This window comes from Bos javanicus, chromosome 11, assembly GCF_032452875.1.
Source record: "Bos javanicus breed banteng chromosome 11, ARS-OSU_banteng_1.0, whole genome shotgun sequence".
In the NCBI taxonomy this organism is placed as follows: Eukaryota; Metazoa; Chordata; class Mammalia; order Artiodactyla; family Bovidae; genus Bos; species Bos javanicus.
Window position 1 is genome coordinate 98897927 of NC_083878.1, and position 20289 is coordinate 98918215.

General features: G+C 51.8%; 2 protein-coding genes across 18 annotated transcripts in view; one reads left to right on the plus strand and one right to left on the minus strand.

The window, feature by feature from the left end:
• SPTAN1 (spectrin alpha, non-erythrocytic 1) overlaps positions 1-688 on the plus strand; it is a 58467-nt gene extending 57779 nt beyond the window's left edge. For all 16 annotated transcript variants that reach the window (XM_061433723.1, XM_061433732.1, XM_061433724.1 and 13 more), the window contains one exon: positions 211-688. In XM_061433723.1, the coding sequence (XP_061289707.1) occupies positions 211-336 (126 nt within the window). In that variant the 3' untranslated portion in view covers positions 337-688. The remainder of the gene's footprint in view (positions 1-210) is intronic.
• On the minus strand, positions 686-20089 carry DYNC2I2 (dynein 2 intermediate chain 2). Of its 2 annotated transcripts, XM_061433738.1 has the most exons (9): positions 19889-20089; positions 11360-11608; positions 3990-4099; positions 3322-3479; positions 2704-2813; positions 2071-2238; positions 1636-1868; positions 1218-1375; positions 686-989 (listed from the first exon to the last, which is right to left on the minus strand). In XM_061433738.1, the coding sequence occupies exons 1-9, from the start codon at positions 20072-20074 to the stop codon at positions 751-753; spliced, it is 1611 nt and encodes a 536-aa protein (XP_061289722.1). In that variant the 5' UTR covers positions 20075-20089; the 3' UTR covers positions 686-750. The 2 variants fall into 2 exon arrangements, with proteins under 2 accessions (XP_061289722.1, XP_061289723.1); XM_061433739.1 differs by lacking the exon at positions 11360-11608.
• Between the last annotated feature and the right edge of the window lie 200 nt (positions 20090-20289).

Consider the following 20289-nt stretch of genomic DNA (forward strand, 5'->3'; position numbering starts at 1 on the left):
TAGAGTCGCAGCCCCCACCCAGTCTTGAGCCTCAGCTGCTTTGTGCAGACCCTCTTACCCATTTTCAAGTGAAACTCAGCCCAGGCCAAAGGCTGTTAATGGCAGAGATCCAGAAGCTCGGGCACGGATGTTTCTGAAGTCGGGCCCACTGCCCCCACAGCAGTTGGTGTGGCTGGTCGGGGCTCGGCTGACGTGCACCTTTCCCTCCAGAACCTGACTCGGGAACAAGCCGACTACTGCGTCTCCCACATGAAGCCCTACGTGGATGGCAAGGGCCGCGAACTCCCCACTGCTTTTGACTACGTCGAGTTCACCCGCTCGCTCTTCGTGAACTGATCCTCTGCTCCTAGGTTAGCCTGGCCCACGCTGCTTGCCCTACCGTCGCCTTGCTGCATGTCAACTCCTCTCTGTGCTCTTAAGAAAAATACTCCAGACAGTGTTGCTTTCCAGTGTAACCTTAACTTGCTTAGCTTGGTTTAAGATTTAGTAGAAAACGGTGCTTCAGTAACCGGCTTTAGGTCCAGTCGCCATTGCCACGTTGCTGCGGGGACCCAATTTCTGTCTCAAGGCCGGCTGCCCCATTCCGACTACAGAAAAATCTGAGCAGCCAGCTAGTTCCCCTCTTGTTCACCCTCCCTCAATTTTGTTTTCATGTAAAAGACAAATAAATGACTTGACTCCCCCAAAAGCTGGTCACGTCTTCATTCAGCTTCCATCAGAAACACACAGCCCAGAGGTAGCGTCCCCACCTCAGCTGGCCACCTCCGAGGCCAGCTGGTCCAGGAGCTCTGTCTCCCGGGCTCCCTGTTCAGTGAACTCACTGCTCAGCTGCCACACCTTTACTGTGCCCTTGGCATCACCAGCAGCCAGGAGTTGAGTCTGCTGGCAGTTGAATTCAAGACAGTAGACAGGGCTTTCGTCCTCGGTTTGCTTGACTGAAACTGTGGGCTTCTGGGAGCTTTTCTGGAGATCAAACAGCTGCACGTCACCTTCAGGGAGAGTCGTGGGGTGAGACAGGCCCAGAGCCGCAGCCCCTGAGCCTTGCGGCCTCTGAGCCTCTTCGGTTCCCAAAGACGTGAGAAGGCTGTGACTCAGTGCAGCTCTCCATCCCACGTGAGGGAAGACACCCTTGCCCACAGCCTCCCCAGCCCACAGTTGCAGGGACGCGCTGGGCTCATGCCCCTTCAGTGGATCCAAGCCTGGGGCCCGTGCCTTACCTTCCCCAGAAGCAGCCGCAAACACCAGGGGGCGCACCGGGGACCAGCGCACAGCAAACAGGTACTTGTGGGAGAGCTGCAGGGAGGTCAGGGGCTGGGCCTGCAGCATGGAGTACAGGTGGGCGTGGCCGTCTGTCCCTGCGCTCAGGAAGAGATTCCTAGATGGGACACACGGCAGGCGGGGGGTGAGCGCTGGGGGTCCAGGTGTGGCTGGGGCCTTTCCACCGGACTCCTCGTGGGCTGGTGGGCTCCCCAAAATAAGGAGCCAATTCCCTGGAGCCAACCACGGGAGCTCTGGGTACTGGAGCTCGGTGGGGAAGGCCCAGGGCAGACTGCAGGTTCTTCAGGCAGTTCTGTGTGGGTCCTGGTGGGACTCCCCCGCCCTCCCTGTGCCAGACGCCCTGTGGGCCCTCCCTACCTGTGGAAGGGGGAGCAGCTCACAGAGTAGACGGGGCCGCCGTGGGGGGCGAAGGTGAACTGCGCCGGGGCCCGCAGGGGCACAGAGCTGGGCATCCGTGTGACGGCAGCCTCCTCTGCCGTCAGGGAGCACTTGAGCGGGAAGCCGCCTTCTGTGCCCAGCACGAAAAGGCTGGGGTCGAAGCTGGAGAAAGCCACCGCTGTGGCGCCCACCTCAGCCTCCCCACGGGAAGGCTGCGGAGGAAAACAACAGCAGGGCAGAGCTGGGGGGAGTCTGCTCGGTGTCCCCAAGGAGCCCCGGGCAAGTGCGTGACCGCTGTAGCCCTCAGGGACTCCCACCTGCCCGCCTGCCCCCAAGGCGCACTGGCTCGGGGGTCCCATGGCCCAGCGCTGCCTTGTGGACCTACGTACAGGCTGGCAGCCTCACCCCTCGTACCTTCTTCAGCTTGGTGTTCCTGGGGAGCTGCTGCACGGCCAGGGCGAAGCCCGCGCTCAGCTGCAGCCGGCCGGCTCCGACCCCCTGCCAGAGCAGCACCTTCCCGTCAGCAGCCACGCTCAGCACCTGGAAGCGGTGGCTGTGCCGGGGCTCTGGGAGCCAGACCACCTGGGCGACCGGGAGAGGAGCCAGGTCACAAGAGGATACCTGCCCCACCTCCCGGCAAGGCCAGCTGTCAGCCTCCACACGACCTTCCCCTTCTCTTCCAGGGGAAAAAAAAAAAGGGAGACTTCTTGCAGAGGCTTGGGAGCCACCTGACCCATCAGGGGGCAGACCCAGAGGGTTCCGAGGTGCCCCCAAGTCCCAGCAGAAAACCAGGACGGCAGGGGCTCCATGGAGGCGGCCAGCGGCCCAGGGGGCTCCCTCTAGGGGTGAATGTGACTCCGGACCCAGGAGCTCCAAGAATGCCAGAGGCAGCTGGCCAAGCGCTGACTCCCTGGTGACCTTCCTCCTGGATGGTGGCCAGTGGGCACCCCCTCCCCTGCTCTGCGCTGTGGAGCAGATGCCCGGACAGCAAGGCCCCACTCCGGAGGAGGTTACCTCCTGCCCCGCCTGGCAGGCCACTGCCCTGACCTGGTACACGGGGTCCGTGTGGGTGTCGTCCGTCAGGCCTGTGCGCCAGAGCAGTGGGTCCTCGGGGCGGCTCATGTCCCACACCAGCACCTCGCCACTGTAGAGTCCACCTGGAGGCCAAGCGGGTGTGGGGAGCCACCCACAGCCAACAGCCCCGCTTTGGGGATGGGCCTCCACCCCCTCCCGCCCACTGCACTAGGACGTGGGGCTGCTTCCTCAAAAAGAGTCCTGGTCCCCAGGCCGCCCGCTCTATCCAGCGGTGCCCACCCCGGGAAGCTCCCCCACCACCAGGCTGCTCTAACCTGCCCACACCCGCCGTTCCTCCAGCTTCACCTGCCCCCTTTCCCAGCACGCACATCACTATGGTCAGCGCCCTGAGACTGCCTGCTTCGCCCAGCCTCATGTCCTGACCAGGCTGAACCTCCGTGTGGCCTGCACCGCCCAAGACTCAGCTGAGGACCTGCCTCCTCCTCCATGCCCAGTGCTCCGACCCAAGCCCAGGGCTGAGGACACCCCGCGGTCCCTGCTTCTGGCCGTGACCAGGGGCTGAGGGCCAAATGCTGGGCCTCGGCCACCTGCTGCGGGATGCGGAGCAGAGACACAGGCTGGAAGGCTCACCTGCCACATGGGACGGCCGCGTGGGGTGGAAGGCCAGGCACATGGCGGCGCTGGGCACCTCCACCACCGCCGACGGCTGCTGGGGGCTCAGGCCTCGCCGGTCCAAGTTCCAGGCACACACGAAGGACCTCAGCGTGCTCCAGTCCCCGTCATCCAGCCTGCGGGGACACACCCGCACGAGCTCAGCCCGAGGCCTGGGCTCCGTCCCAACCCACACCACCCCAGCCCACCTGCTCCTACTGCCTGACCCACCTCACAATCACCCCAACACAGATGAGTCTCTGTTCCCATCACACACAGACACTGTGCTGGGTACCCAAGTGCCAGAGGCGCCTATATGGCACTCCAAGGTCATGACTTTCCCCAGAAAAGGGTTTCCAGGAACCAGGCATGGGGCCACATGTAGCAGGGGGAGGAAACTGGGCATGTCTGACGCAGGCTGGGAGAGACGAGGCAGGCCCAGGGCTCACAGCCCGCTGCTGATAGCGGGCACTTGGAGAACCTTCCTTGTCTTTTCCTGCCAACCCAAGGCTCGGGCAGCCTTGAGAAGAAGATTCCCAGGAAGGGCAAGCTCTGGGCCCACCCCTCTCTGCGCAGACGGGGAGATGGGTTCAGATGAGGGTCTCAGGGCCTCCTATCGCCCCACACACACCCCTGCTGCCACTCACCGGCCATAGGCGCAGGCCACCACAGAGCCAGTGGAGTTCCAGGAGACACCAGTCACGTGGAGACCCTGTCCTTGGGCTGGGGGGTAGCTCAGGGTATGCAGGCAGGTCACCTGCAAGAGACAAACCATCCCCAACTCCGAATCCCAAAGCCACCCAGCAGGGTAGCAAAAAGCAGACACAGGTGTGGGGCTCCCGATTCCGATAAGGATTCAAGTCCACTGCCCAGCCCGGGGACAGTGTGGAGCCTGCATCCCATCATTCCCCTAACAGGATGCTTCCAGAAGGAAGAGCCTTGGAAACTGACACGGACACCAGGCTCCAAGTCAGAGCTGGACCCTGTACTCACGTCTGTTCCACACAAAATCTCCAAAGCCTTGGCTTCTGGAGTGGCACAGGGGTGATGGCTGCCTGACAATGCGAGTATCCTGGATGCCACAACTGCACAGGTGAAAAATGGTCACGGGAGTACATTTCACGTTAGGTGTATCTCAGTTCAGTTCAGTTCAGTCGCTCAGTCGTGTCCGACTCTTTGTGACCACATGAATCACAGCACGCCAGGCCTCCCTGTCCATCACCAACTCCTGGAGTTCACCCAGACTCACGTCCATCGAGTCAGTGATGCCATCCAGCCATCTCATCCTCTGGCGTCCCCTTCTCCTCCTGCCCCCAATCCCTCCCAGCATCAGAGTCTTTTCCAGTGAGTCAGCTCTTCGCATGAGGTGGCCAAAGTACTGGAGTTTCAGCTTTAGCATCATTCCTTCCAAAGAAATCCTAGGGCTGATCTCCTTCAGAATGGACTGCTTGGATCTCCTTGCAGTCCAAGGGACTCAAGAGTCTTCTCCAACACCACAGTTCAAAAGCATCAATTCTTCAGTGCTCGGCTTTCTTCACAGTCCAACTCTCACATCCATACATGACCACTGGAAAAACCATAGCCTTGACTAGACGAACCTTTGTTGGCAAAGTGATGTCTCTGCTTTTCAATATGCTATCTAGGTTGGTCATAACTTTCGTTCCAAGGAGTAAGCGTCTTTTAATGTCATGGCTGCAGTCACCATCTGCAGTGATTTTGGAGCCCCCAAAAATAAAGTCTGACACTGTTTCCACTATTTCCCCATCTATTTCCCATGAAGTGATGAGACCAGATGCCATGATCTTCATTTTCTGAATGTTGAGTTTTAAGCCAGCTTTTTCACTTTCCGCTTTCACTTTCATCAAGAGGCTTTTTAGTTCCTCTTCACTTTCTGCCATAAGGGTGGTGTCATCTGCATATCTGAGGTTATTGATATTTCTCCCGGCAATCTTGAATCCAGCTTGTGCTTCTTCCAGTCCAGCGTTTCTCATGATGTACTCTGCATATAAGTTAAATAAGCAGGGTGACAATATACAGCCTGACGTACTCCTTTTCCTATTCGGAACCAGTCTGTTGTTCCATGTGCAGTTCTAACTGTTGCTTCCTGACCTGCATACAGATTTCTCAAGAGGCAGATCAGGTGGTCTGGTATTCTCATCTCTCTCAGAATTTTCCACAGTTTATTGTGATCCACACAGTCAAAGGCTTTGGCATAGTCAATAAAGTAGAAATAGATGTTTTCTGGAACTCTCTTGCTTTTTCCATGATCCAGTGGATGTTGGCAATTTGATCTCTGGTTCCTCTGCCTTTTCTAAAACCAGGTTGAACATCAGGAAGTTCACGGTTCACATATTGCTGAAGCCTGGCTTGGAGAATTTTGAGCATTACTTTACTAGCGTGTGAGATGAGTGCAATTGTGCGGCAGTTTGAGCATTCTTTGGCATTGCCTTTCTTTGGGATTGGAATGAAAACTGCCCTTTTCCAGTCCTGTGGCCACTGCTGAGTTTTCCAAATTTGGTGGCATATTGAGTGCAGCACTTTCACAGCATCATCTTTCAGGATTTGAAATAGCTCAACTGGAATTCCATCACCTCCACTAGCTTTGTTTGTAGTGATGCTTTCTAAGGCCCACTTGACTTCACATTCCAGGATATCTGGCTCTAGGTCAATGATCACACCATCGTTGATTGTCTTGGTCGTGAAGATCTTTTTTGTACAGTTCTTCTGTGTATTATTCCCAACTCTTCTTATCTCAACACACACTTTTTTTAAAGCTCGGGCACCCTGTGGCTCCACCCACAGCTGTCAGCAGCAGCTAACGAGGAGGCCAGCACTGCTGGCCACGGTGAGGGTCTGGTACACTTTCCAGGGGCTGATCCGCATCACAGGCCAAAACTCCTGCGGAAAGTCTCACCCTTCTTGACCTCATAACCCCAAATAGAGAAACCATCCAATGGAAAAAATCCAAGCTCTGTCAGAAGCTGCACTGTGCGCCTCTGGTGAGAATGCAGAATGTGCAGGCATCGTGGAAAACAGCCCAGCAGTTCTGCAAAATGCTGAGTTACCACATGGACTGGCAATTCTACTCCGAGGGACATCCCAAGAAAACTGCAACAAGCACGCCGACACGAGCACTTGTACACAAGTGGTCACAGCATCATTCACGATAGCCAAAACGTCCAGCGACTGATGGACAAGTATAGTATATCCCCACCACGGGGAACGATTCAGCCGTGGAAAGGAATGACATCCCAAAAGACGCTACGACACAAGGACCCTTGACAACACTCTGCTAAGCAGACACAGTTATATAATCATATGTTATATGAGTCCATTACGTGAGATGTCCAGAAGAGACAATCTACAGAGGGAAAGGGGGTGAGCAGCTGCCAGGAGCTGTGAGGGAAATGGGGAGTGGCTGCTAGTGGATATGAATTTTTTGGGGGGAAGTGATGAAAATATTCTAAAATGGATTATGGCAAAGCTTACATATCTCGGTGCTGTGCGCTTTGTCGCTTAGTCATGTCCGACTCTTTGTGACCCCATGGATTGCAGCCCTCCAGGCTCCTCTGTCCATAGGGGTTCTCCAGGCAAGAACACTGGAGTGGGTTGCCATGCCCTCCTCCAGGGGATATTCCCATCCCAGGGATCGAACCCAGGTCTCCCACATTGCAGGCAGACTCTACCATCTAAGCCACCAGGGAAGCCCCTATTGGAAATATATTAAAACCCACTTCACACTTTAAATAATTTATATGGGTGAATTATATGGGTTGTAAACTACATCTCAATAAATTTGTTGGGTTTCTTTCCTTTTAATTTTTTGGTTGTGCCACTCGGATCTTAGTTTCCCAGCTGGGGGTGAACCTGTGCCCCCTGCAGTGGAAGCATGGTGTCTTCACCCCTGGCCCACCAGGGAAGTCCTCAACAAATCTGTCCTTTTAAAACAAAGCCATGTGGTGGGGCCAGGAGGCAGAGGGGGCGTGAGAAAAACTCTCAGGGTTCTGGTTCCATGACTGTTTGCGCTGTGTGAAAATTATGGGCCTGAACACTTGTGATCTGTGCCTGTTTATTCACATTTCATGAATTCAATAAAAGTTTGTATTAAAAAATAAACTGTAAGCATTATGTATCATAACAGCATTTATAACTGCAACGATTAGTACCCTTTAAAATCTAAAGATGAGAAGGCAGAGGGACAGAAAGATGGGCTGCTCTGTGCCTTCACTGGTGGGTGTCTGCCAAGACCCAACACAGCACACAGCTCGAATACACCTGCGTGCGAAGCATCCCTCAACAAACCTGGCTCCATGCAAGTGTATGGGGAAACATTACGCAGCAGTTTAAAAAGACAAGAGTCTATAATGGAAAGGGATCTGAAAACAGAAAGCATGTATATTTATATACATATTATACAGATATAACTGAATACATGTATAAAACTGAGTATGTTTATGTACATGGGCTTCCCTGGTGGCTCATATGGTAAAGAATCTGCCTACAAGGCAGGAGACCCTGGGTTTGATCCCTGGAGAAGGGAATGGCTACCCACTCTAATATTCTTGCCTGGAGAATTCCATGGACAGAGGAGCCTGGCAGGCTACACTCCATGGGGTCACAGAGAGTCGGATATGACTAAGCGACTAACACTTTCACTACACACACACACACACACAGAAAACCTGAATCACTTCGCTGTACATCTGAAGCTATATAACATTAACTATACTTTGATTTTTTTTTTGGCCACACCAAATGGCATGTGGGATCTTAGTTCCCCTACCTGGGATCCAACCCACATCCCCTGCAGTGGATACACAGTCTTAACCAGTGGACCACCATGGAAATCCCTAACTATACTTCATTTTTAAAAAAATTATAATAGGGAATTCCTTGGTGCTCCAGTGTTTAGGACTCCACACTTCCATTGCTGGGGGCCCAGGTTCAATTCCTGGTTGGGGAACTGAGATCCCACAAGCTATACCACATGGCCAAATAAATGAATAAAATAAAAATGGTAATAAATGAATAAAAAGGACACAGATGAAGTCTATGTAGCAGCCTGACAACACAGAGCAGGCTTTGCTTCTGAAGAGACCCAAGACCGGCCACAGTGCCCTCCGCTCTGAGCCACACGTGCACACAAGCGCCAGCCAGGACAAGGCAAAGGGTCAGAGGTTCCGGGGGTGCCCCCAGGTGGCCTCCTCCCCATCTCTCATTCCGAAGTGTTCGGCCAAGTCGTCACTGATTTTCCAGTTGTGAAGGCGCAGTACTCCACTGAGAGCAGCGGCTCAGCCTTTCAGGGGCTACGACAGCCAAGGACAGCAGGGAAATGTCAAGGCCAACACCCTGACAGCTGGAGTAGAGACAGAACAGCCTGATGCCTCAGCCAACGTAGTGATTCCACTGGGGAGGAATAATCAAGAAATCCACGCAAAAGAAAACCAAAGTGAGAGAGACAGCCTCGCTTCAGCCCTGCCACACAGCTGCAAGACCGGAAACGGCTACTCCTCTGTCCAGCACCCAAGAAGGAAAGCAACTTCAGGGTCACCGGAGGCCCACACGCCCCACCGCCACCCAGGGGGTGCTGCCTAACCCCCCGCCTGCCACTGCTTCCGGAAGATATGCTTCTAGAAGCGACGCTGTGCTGCGATGTCCACCAACGGGGACCCCAGGAAGGCTGCCTGTCTGCTCAGTGGCACGTCACGCAGGTTCTGGGGTGTCTGGGGGCCTCCCCTACAGGAACTGACAGGGAAAGCTCTGCTGAGCGCGAAGGCCGCAGCCTGTACAGTGGTCTCCACTTTCGTCTAAGACGCCCTTGATGGCAACAGTAGCAGCAGCAGCGCCGTGTGCCAGTGTTGAATGGGAAAGGCCTTTGAACCAGTGTTCCCACTCGCAGTACATGTTCCGTATTTTTGCAATGACTGTTTGTTAAAACGAACGTGTAGTGCTTTTGTAATCAGAAACGAGTATTTATCTTTCCTGTTTTGCAGATTTATTTTTAATCGGAGGATAACTACAAAATTGTGACGGTTTCTGCCATGTACCAATATGAATCAGGCACAGGCATACATACGTCCCCCTTCTCTTTTTTTTTAAATTTTATTTTTATTTATTTAGCTACATTAGATCTTAGCTGTGGTATGTGGGATCTAGTTCCCTGATCGGGGATGCAACCTGGCACCCTGCGTTGGGAGCACGGAGTCTTAGCCACTGGACCACCGGGAAGTCCCTGTCCTCTCCCTCTTGAACCTCCCTCCCCACTCACCCCTCCAGGTTGTCACAGAGCGCCTCTGGGTTCCCACTGGCTGTCTGTTTTACATATGGTAACGTGAATGTTTCAGTGTTACTCTCCCAAATCATCCCACCCTCTCTTTCCTCCCGCTGTGTCCAAAAGTCTGTCCTTTATGTCTGCGGCTCCTTTGCTGCCCTGCAAAAAGGACCATCTCACCATGTGTATTTTCTGAAGGGGGAGAAAGTAATATACAGGTGGACCAAACCAACGCACAGAAAGGTGGAAAAGCCTTAACAATTAAGAACAAGCCCTTGGGACTTCCCTGGTGGTCCAGTGGCTAAGACTTCGTGCTCCCAATGCAGGGGGTCCTGGTTTGATCCCTGGTCAGGGAACTAGATCCCACATGCTGCGACTAAGGCTCAGACACACACAAAAAATTAAAAATAAAAAAAAATAACCAACAGCTCTCCTTCTTTGAACGCAACTGTAAAGGGGGCAGCTGAGCCCAGATTTTAACGTTCATGACCTTCTTCTTGTGCTCCACTTAAAAAGATAAAGACGAGTCCATACTTACTGTGGCCTTGGCAACTGTTTTTCAGAAGGATTTTGAGGATTTCTCTCAAACAAATCCACTCTCCCAAACCTATCAACGATTTGGTGGAACAGGGCAGCTGTATATCCAGAAACAGACAGAAGAGGAAGGGCGGGAGAGAAGGGCTATGACCTCTGAATACAGAACTACTCGTCACCATTTCTCGAGGAAGAAAACAATGCGTAAGAAAAGCCTTTACTGCTCAGTCAGCAGCCTGTCCACAGGCAACAGCAGGGTGGAGCCGAAGTCAAGGGCCCGCCTTCCTTCAGAGGCTTCCTGATCTCAAAGCAATGACTCCAACTGGACATTTGCGTTTACAGGGCTCTGAGCTCTGCCTCAAGACCAGAAAAGGCTTGGCAATGCAGAAGTCACTAGAGCGCAAAAGTGAGACCAGAGAGACTGGGACTCAAACTCCAGCTCAGCCAGTTACAGCTGTGTGACTGCAGACAAGTCCCTTAGCCTCTCTGAATCTCAGCTATAAAATGGAGATCGGAGGAATTCCCCGGCAGTCCTGCGCTTTCGCTGCCAAGGGCCCTGAGTTAGACTCCTGGTCAGGGAACTAAGATTCTACAGGTTGTTCAGCGTGGACAAAAAATAAACATTAAGATGGAGATCAGGAAAGAACTAGCTGTCCAGAAGGATCAACGAGTTGGCACAGAGCGTGCCTGGGGAATCAGAGCTGAGTGACCAAGGAAATAAGACCCAGAGTCAGACTGTCCAGCCTCAAACTGCCTGCCTACGAGCCTCTACTGCCTACGAGCAGTGAATGGAAGTAACAAGGCACCACCAAGGGTAGCAGGGAAGGCCCAGCGACTTCTTAGCTTAATATCTGGAAAAAAGAGCTTGGTGAATGCTGTTACGGTTGTTACTGGTGCTCCTACTATTTGGTGGGCCAGGACTTCCCAGGTGGCATTACTGGTGAAGAACCTGCCTGCCAATGCAGGAGAGGCTGGTTCGATCCCTGAGTGGGGAAGATCCCCGGAAGAGGGCAGGGCCACCGACTCCAGTACTCTTGCCTGGAGAATCCCATGGACAGAGGGGACTGGCAAGACCATCTATAGGTTCGCAGAGTCAGACACAACTGAAGCGACTTGGCATGCGCACTGTTACTGGGTGGCACAAAAGAAGGACTTAAGATGAGCTGAAGCCACAACCCAAAGCATCCCAGGCCCGTACCAGCCCATCCCTACCGTTTGCTGCTGCTCGGCCCAGTTCACCTCGAAGCCGTCAAACGCATGGCTCTGCCAATTCTTGTTCAGCTCTCGGGTAACCATGGCCTCCACTTTCCGGAGAAAGGCCGCGAGTTGGGGGCCGTTGTACCGAGGCACAGACAGCAGGCTGACCGGCTCGGGGGCCTCGGTCTGCACTTCAGCATCCACATGCTTCCGGGCCTGCACGGACGCTTCAGCCGTGGCAATGCTGGCCGTCTGGCAACTTTTCTGGAGAAGGAGATTGAAACGCAGTCACCAGCCAGCTCTCCTCACAGCACCACTGCCCAGGCACTCACCCACCTGCAGCTGCTGTTTATCCTTGGGCAAAAGAACCACTCCTCACTCTGTCTGCCTGACGACCGTCCCCTTCCTCTAGCCCATCTTCCTTGGGAGGAACCCAATTGGTGTGGTGTGGGTGGAGATGACCCACAGGGAGTAACCCTGTCCAGCCAGAGAAATCCACTCACGTGGTGTCAACAGGCAGTGGGAAAACTTCAAGGTCATGAGTAGAAGAGAGTCACTTTTCTTATTAAAAATATACCTCCTAGGGACTTCCTGATGATCCAGTGGCTAAGACTCCATGCTCCCAAGGCAGGCGGCCCAGGGTTCAATCCCTGGTCAGGGAACTAGGTCCCACATGCTTCAGTGAAGAGTTCACATGCCACAAAGACCCAGCACAGCCAGATAAAAAGAAATTAAATACATATATACACCTTCTATTAACAGATCTCCTTGACTATTGATTATAAAACATACCAATTACTTAGGAACAGCTCTTCAGGAGGAAACTGTATTAAGTATACACATCAGTTGTGAGACACACCCCTTGTAACACATGTTAAAATAGAGGCTGAAGGAACGTGTTCTAAACTGAGGACATACAGAGTCACACCGAGAAGGGACAGAGGTCCGGATGCCGTGTGGCTGGAGGCTGAGCCCCTCACTGCCTGGGCAGTGACCACCACCAGCTAACACGGAGCACACGGTCCCTCATTCCACCCTCCCGACACACCTGAGCTGCACGCATGACCCCACAGTGGAAAAGGACCTCAGAGACCACGCTAGACGGGTGGGCTCCCTGAGCAGGGTCAAACCACCAGGAGGCTGGCTAAGGGACAACCTGCTGCCTCCTCCCCATTAACAGAGCTTCTGATTCACTGGTCTAGGATGGGGTCTTTGCTAACAAGCCCCCAGGTGATGCCACAGGGCGGGTACTCAGATCCCATCTGTATGCTTCCTGCGGCCACACCCCAGGGCCCAGAGTCCATCACCTCTGCCCTCAAGGTGCAGACAGCACTCACGTTGCCCCCCACCCCCGCCTTGATCTGAGGACCTGGGTCTCACCTGGGGCAGCAGGACACCCCTCTCTCCCTCCCTTGACCGCAGCCCTCTCCAGCGGGGCACCTTCCAAGGTGTCCCATGATCAAAGGACGCATGCGTGTCTGTGGGGAGCGGCTTGGCAGGAGGCAGCCTGCTCCCCAGCTGCCACTTCTCTCCACCCTGCCACCCGTCTCCAGTTCCTTGTCCCCCATTTAGCTGGGCAGAAGGACAGACATCACATCAGGGAAGGAGATGCAACCTCCTCCCTTTCTGGAGGACACGGCCAACCTTTACCAAACGAGGGCTCCTATATGACTGAAGTTCCTGTCACCCACGAGAGGCTCTCCTTGTGTGGCCGATTACCAGGCACCTGCACCTACAGGACAGCGACAGGGCCCCGACCCCCATTCTCCCCCGTTTGGGCCTGAGCACCAGGCGAGTGTTAAGAGAGTCCAAAGAAAGGGGGCTGGCCCCACAGGAGGGCAGCTGGGGAGGACAGGGTGAGACAGGGCTCCTCGCCAGGGGCTGACAAATGCTGCCAGTGTGAACACGGCTCCCAGAAGTCCCCCTTCCCAGCCCTTCCATGTCCTTCCCTTTGAGTCCTGTATACACACCTGATGATACTTGGGCGTGATGGGAGCTGAGATGGTTCCTGACCTAATTCAGCACCTCTTTATCAGCACACCAACAAAATGTGATGCGCTGTGAGACATTCTGATGTTAACTAGCAGAAACTGTACCATGGGAATATCTTGGATACAACGTTGATGGGAATTCCCTGGTGGTCTAGTGGTTAAGAATCCACCATGCAGTGCAGGGAACACCGGTTCAATCCCTGGCCGGGGAAGATTCCACCTGCCTCCAGCAATTAAGCTCGCCACAACAACTGAACTCATGTGCAGCAACTACTGAAGCCCATGAGCCTAGAACCCACGCTCCACCATGAAGCCACCACAATGAGAAGGCTATGCTTCACAACGAGAGAGTGGCCCCTGCCCGCCTCGACCAGAGAAGCCCACGAGCAGCAACCAAGACCCAGCGCAGCCAAAGTTTAATAAATAAACAAAACTGATGGGACTTCCCTGGTGGTCCGGTGGTTAGGACCTGGCGCCGTCACTGCGGGGGCCCGGGTTCCATTCCTGGTCAGGGAACTAAGGCCCTGCAAGCCTTGAAGCACAGTAAAAAAAAAAAAAAAAAAAAAGAGTGGATTTTGTGATGCAACATGGACGTTTACGTTGTCTCCTGTCTCACTCACGTGAGACCTCCAAGAGTGTGGGGGGAACTGAACCCAGAACCAATATCAAAGTGCTTCAGGGTATGACCTCCTTCTACTTGACCTTGCCTCAAGTGTATCAGGGTGGTGGTGGTTTAGTTGCTAAGTCGTGTCCAACTGTGCGACCCCATGCCAGGCTCCTCTGTCCACGGGATTCTCCAAGCCAGAATACTGGAGTGGGCTGCCATTTCCGCCTCCAGGGAATCTTCCCAACCCAGGAATTGAACCCAGGTCTCCTGCACTGCAGGCAGATTCTTTACCAACTGAGCTACGAGGGAAGGCCGGATAGCAGGGTAGCAAACAGTTACTCAAAGGGTGACCTGGAGTGGAGAGTCAACCAATGAAGACAGCAATGATCAACATTTTCACCGAAGCTGGGAGGCCCTGTTATGCCTCAACACCTTTGACTTATAATTACTGCCAGCTACTCTGGTGTTGTCTTCACATGTGAATTGAAAAAAAAAAAAAAGTTCAGCATCAAAACTATTAGCAAACTCCAAAAGGTTGAGAACCACAAATCTAATTCCTGAAAACCTGTGAGAGGCCAAACCTCAGGTTAAAAACAAACACGTCCAGCAGAGGGTGTCATCTGGTACAGAACCCACGAAGGCGAGGAAGCAGCCCCGGAGCCAGGGAGAGGAAGGAGAGGACAGGTAGGCAAGCTTAACTCAAAGCAGGGGGGCAGAAATCCGGCAGAATCAGGCTGTGGATGACAGGACGCAAGAAAAGGATTCCATTCAGTATTTCCCGGAGGCCTCTGGGAGATGCAAAAGTACACAAGACCCACTCCCGGCCCTCTGGGAGCTCACAGTCCAGAGAGAGACCTGAATGCCCAAAACGAATGCATCTGCTGATAAAGTTCTAGAACTAAATGGTAGTGATGGCTGCATGTTGTGAAGGTATTTATCATCACTGAACTGTACACTTTAATATGGTAAAATGAGTATCTATCTTATCCTTTAATATGTACCCTTTGTAACTGGACACTTTAGTATGTTAAAATGTGTATGCATCTTACCACAAGAAAAGGGTACATGTCTGTATCTTACCACAAGAAAAGAATGCACACTATATCCTTTTTTTTTTTTTCACCCTACGGCATCTGGGGCCTTAGTTCCCCGACTACAGATTGAACCTGTGCCCCTTGTGTTGGAAGAACAGAGTCTTAATCACTGGACCACCAGGGAAGTCCCCCACTCTACATTCTGACAGGATTCAAATAGGCTTCAGAAAGGGTAACACTGTTGGAAAGGAGGGTGGATTATATTAATGGTTCTCCAGTTTTGCCACATATGACAATAACCTGAGGAGCTTTTATGAAACCAGATTCCCAGGTCACACCACATACCAATTAAACCAGAATCCCTGGAAGTAGGGACCAGATATTCATATTTTTCAAGACTCTCCAGGGCATTTCAGTGTCAGCCAAGTTTGAAAAACCAGAGACCAGGATCAAAGCGATTAGGAGCCCTTCATCTCAAACACTTAGACGTGAGCCCCTCCAAACCTGAACAGTACTGGGCATCAGTCTCAAACTGTTTTCTTATTAGCAGTTTCATTTAATCCCACATAAGTATTCTAACAAGACCCACTTTGCAGATTACTTGACTGGCCCAAGGCCAAGTCCCCAAAGAGTCCCCATGCACTCAAAGCCAGGTCTGAATCCAAAGTCAAGGACCCTGTCCCTCTTAGAGATAAAGCAGTAAAAGTTAAATCAAGCCAAAGATCACTAATACTTCAACAACAACCAAAAATCCATCACCGGAACATAAAATTGCACTCCAGTACTGCATCACTACATGGGCCAAGCAAAGAACCACGTTTGGCTTTTCCAAAAGAACTTGCAAAAAAAAATTAAGAAGCTGCATATAAAAATTTAGCTAAGGGCCTCTATAATAATCTAGAAGGGTAGGATGGGGAGGGAGATGGGAGGGGAGGGAGGTTCAGGAGGGAGGGAGGTTCAGGAGGAAGGGGACATGGGTGTACCTATGGCTGATTCTTAAAGATATCTGACAGGAAACAACAAAATTCTGTAAAGCAATTAACCTTCAATTAAAACATAAATTAAAAATTTTTTTTAATTTAGCTAAAACACTCATCACAGGGTTCTGATAAGAGAAAAATTGGAAACAATCCATCAAAAGGGACTGGTTAAATAAAATGAAGTTATAGTACGTGAGTGAAAAAGTGGGTCTACAAAATACTATGCACAGTGTGATTTCATTTTTGTAAAAAAAAAAAAATGGAGGAACACAGACAAAACAGAGAGGGAGCAGGTATAAACCAAACTGCCGGGAAATGAGACTATGGGGTGGTTTTTATTTCCAGTTTTTCCTTATCCAGATGTTTTCCTAAATTTTGGATACAAGGACTTCCCTGGTGGTCCTTCCCTCCGAGCTCCCAGTACAGGGTGCTCAGGTTCAATCCCTGGTCAGGGAACTAGATTCCACATGCCACAGCCAGAGTTCGCATGTGCCTAAACAACATCTGGTGCGCCACAACTAAGACCCGGCATATCCAAATTAAGAAATATTTAAAATAAATAATTAATCAAATAAATTTTGGACACAGAAACTTTTATAAAGAGAAACAAGTTAATCTGGAAAATTAACTCTTTCTTTGGACCCCTTCAACAGTCTTAGAATCTTTATTCTGGCCATGCCAGGCAGGTTGCAGAATCTTAGTTCCCTGACCAGGGATCAAGTCCGCATCCTCTGCAGTGGAAAGGCAGAGTCTTAACTACTGGACCACCAGGGAACTCCCAATACTCTTAGGACTTAATTAAGAATCCCCTTCAATAAAACTTCCCTGATAGCTCAGTTGGTGAAGAATCTGCTAGCAATGCAGGAGACCCCAGGTCAATTCCTGGGTCAGGAAGATCCCTGGAGAAGGGATAGGCTAACCCCTCCAGTATTCTTGGGCTTCCCTTGTGGTTCAGCCGGTAAAGAATCCGCCCGCAATGTGGGAGACCTGGGTTCAACCCCTGGGTTGGGAAGATCCCCTGGAGAAGGGAAAGGCTAGCCACTCCAGTATTCTGGCCTGGGGAATTCCATGGACTGTACAGTCCATGGGTCACAAAGAATCAGACACAACTGAGTGACTTTCACACACACACTTCAATAAAACAGCAGAGACTGATTCAAATGCACCCCTTAAGATGAAAACTTTTATACCCCAAGTATTAGAATCAGTTCTTGGAGCCCTACTGGTTCAAATTATAGGTACAAGAAAATATGCCTCAATCTCATTCTGTTTTAATAAAAAAAAGTAAGTTTGACTGAGTCAGTGGTTCCCAATATGAACTCTTTTAAAATCTGAATCTTCGGCAAATAAGAGCTATTTCAAGTATTTTTAAAAGCCAGTGAATCTGAATTACACATTTACCTTCAATAAAGATGAACAGAAATAACTAAAATACCCACTGCCTTTGCTTTTTTTTTTGCCATACCACACAGCATGTGGAACTTCCCTGACCAGGGGTCAAACCGTGCCCCCTGCATTGGAAGCAAGGAGTCTTAACCACTAGGGCACTGGGGAAGTCCTGCCTTTGCTTTTTAACTACAATCTTTTCTATCCAGTATGGTGAAGTGGGAAGTGCTCTGAAGCCAGATCAAATCTGGCTTGAGACCTGCAGACTGCTGGCCTGAGGCAAGAAACTTGTCCTCAAGTTCAGTTCAGTCACTCAGTCGAGTCCAACTCTTTGCCACCCCATGGAGTGCAGCATGCCAGGCTTCCCTGTCCATCACCAACTCCCTGAGCTTGCTCAAACTCATGTCCATTGAGTCAGTGATGCCATCCAACCATTTCATCCTCAAGAGTTAATCAAGAGTTACGACTTCAAGGATTCCCTGGTGTTCCAGTGTTTTAATAAGACTCCGAGCTACTGTAGGGGGCTCAAGTTGTGATCCCATATGCTGTGTGGTACAGCCAAACATAAAGTTTGTTTTTTTTTTTTCAAACATAAAATTTTAAAAAAGGAGAGAGGGTAAGACTTCATGGAAATCTCACCGGTACTGGTGTTGGTGAGGAAATCATCTTCTGCAGGACCTCTCATCGCTGTGGAAAGCAAAGCCTCAGCTTCCTCTGTGGGAAAAATGCAGCCCCCTTCCAATGCTCATTTTCACTGAGGGAAAGCTAACATCCTTAAAATGATCTGCAAGCCCTCACTCGATCTGCCTCTCCTTACCCTCTCCGACCTCACCTATGACCATCCTTGCCTGCTCATCCCTTTCCAGCCCCACCTGCCTCCTCACACACACCAGCTTTGCTTCGACCGCAGGACCTTGGTGCTCCCCGGGCTGTTCCACCTCAAATAACCTTGACTAACTCTCACTGCTCCAAGTCTTTGCTGGAACATCACCCTCTCAATAAGGGTGCAGCTCAGTTCAGTTTAGTCGCTCAGTCGTGTCCGACTCTTTGCGACCCCATGAATCGCAGCACACCAGGCCTCTCTGTCCATCACCAACTCCCAGAGTTCACCCAGACTCACGTCCATTGAGTCAGTGATGCCATCCAGCCATCTCATCCTCTGGCGTCCCCTTCTCCTCCTGCCCCCAATCCCTCCCAGCATCAGAGTCTTTTCCAGTGAGTCAACTCTTCCCATGAGGTGGCCAAAGTACTGGAGTTTCAGCTTCAGCATCATTCCTTCCAAAGAAATCCCAGGGCTGATCCCCTTCAGAATGGACTGGTTGGGTCTCCTTGCAGTCCAAGGGACTCTCAAGAGTCTTCTCCAACACCACAGTTCAAAACCATCAATTCTTCGGCGCTCAGCTTTCTTCACGGTCCAACTCTCCCATCCATACATGACCACTGGAAAAACCATAGCCTTGACTAGACGGACCTTTGTTGGCAAAGTGATGTCTCTGCTTTTGAATATGCTATCTATGTTGGTCATAACTTTTCTTCCAAGGAGTAAGCATCTTTTAATTTCATGGCTGCAGTCACCATCTGCAGTGATTTTGGAGCCTAAAAAAATAAAGTCTGACACTGTTTCCACTGTTTCCCCATCTATTTCCCATGAAATGATGGGACCAGATGCCATGATCTTCATTTTCTGAATGTTGAGCTTTAAGCCAACCTTTTCACTCTCCTCTTTCACCTTCATCAAGAGGCTTTTTAGTTCCTCTTCACTTTCTGCCATAAGGGTGGTGTCATCTGCTTATCTGAGGTTATTGATATTTCTCCTGGCAATCTTGATTCCAGCTTGTGCTTCTTCCAGTCCAGCGTTTCTCATGATGTACTCTGCATAGAAGTTAAATAAGCAGGGTGACAATATACAGCCTTGACGTACTCCTTTTCCTATTTGGAACCACTGCAAACAACCCTTTCACTCCCCAACACAATCTTTCTAATCCCTCACCCTTTTTCTTTCACCCGTGGAGCGATTCACCTCTAACACACTGTGTATTTACTTCTTATCTGCACTGTTTACCTTCTGTCCCCTGCAGGCGAGCGCCCCGTATAAGCTCAGGAGGGAGCTCACCCACTGATGACTGAGGAACCCCCAGGGACACAGCGGTGCTCAAAGTCCACACAGACAGACCCCCCAGGAGCCCTGGCACCCAGAAGCCCTGCCCCCGTTTCAGACAACCTCGTTTGTGTGCTTTGGATTAAACGACGTATTAGAAAACGTATCTCGACCTTAAGATGCAGTTTGGTCTTTTTTTTTTTTTTTAAGTAAAAGTTAGTTTGAAATGCTTAAAAACTGCAGTTCACACAAAATCCTTCAAAACCTGGAGTCTTTAGAGTCTTTAAAAACCCTTTTGGTTGCTACTCAAAGACCAGGGAAATTGAGACGTGACTACCCCCAATGGTTAGTTTCTGTGGGTTAAAATATAAAAACAACCCGGCCCGGCTGCCACGCGACGTCCCTCGCCCTCCCGCCGCGTCACCCCGAGGCGCGCCCGCGCCCTCACCGTCTCCCCACGGATGCCCTGGACGCCCCTCCACTGAGAGGGCACGGACGCCACGCCCAGGGTCTCGTCCTGAAGCGGCCCGGGCCGCTCGGGGCCCTCGGTGCTCGCAGTCCCGCTTGTCGCCAGCGCCTCAGCTCCCGCGCTTCCCGCCAGGCCGAGCTGCCAGGGTTGCGCGCTGGTTGCCATGGAGACTGCTCCGCCGGCCCCACCCCACCCCCAACCTCCCCGCCTCGCGCGGACGCAGTCCGCCGCGACCTTCGCCCCCGCGCCTCCAGAGCGGAAGGCTGGGGCGGTGAGGCTATCGGCGCCATTTTTCAGTTTGTCAGAGCGGACGCTCCGACACCGGTGAAGAAAAGATAAATTATTCTTTTCCTATGATGCGACAATCATTGCCAGTTTTT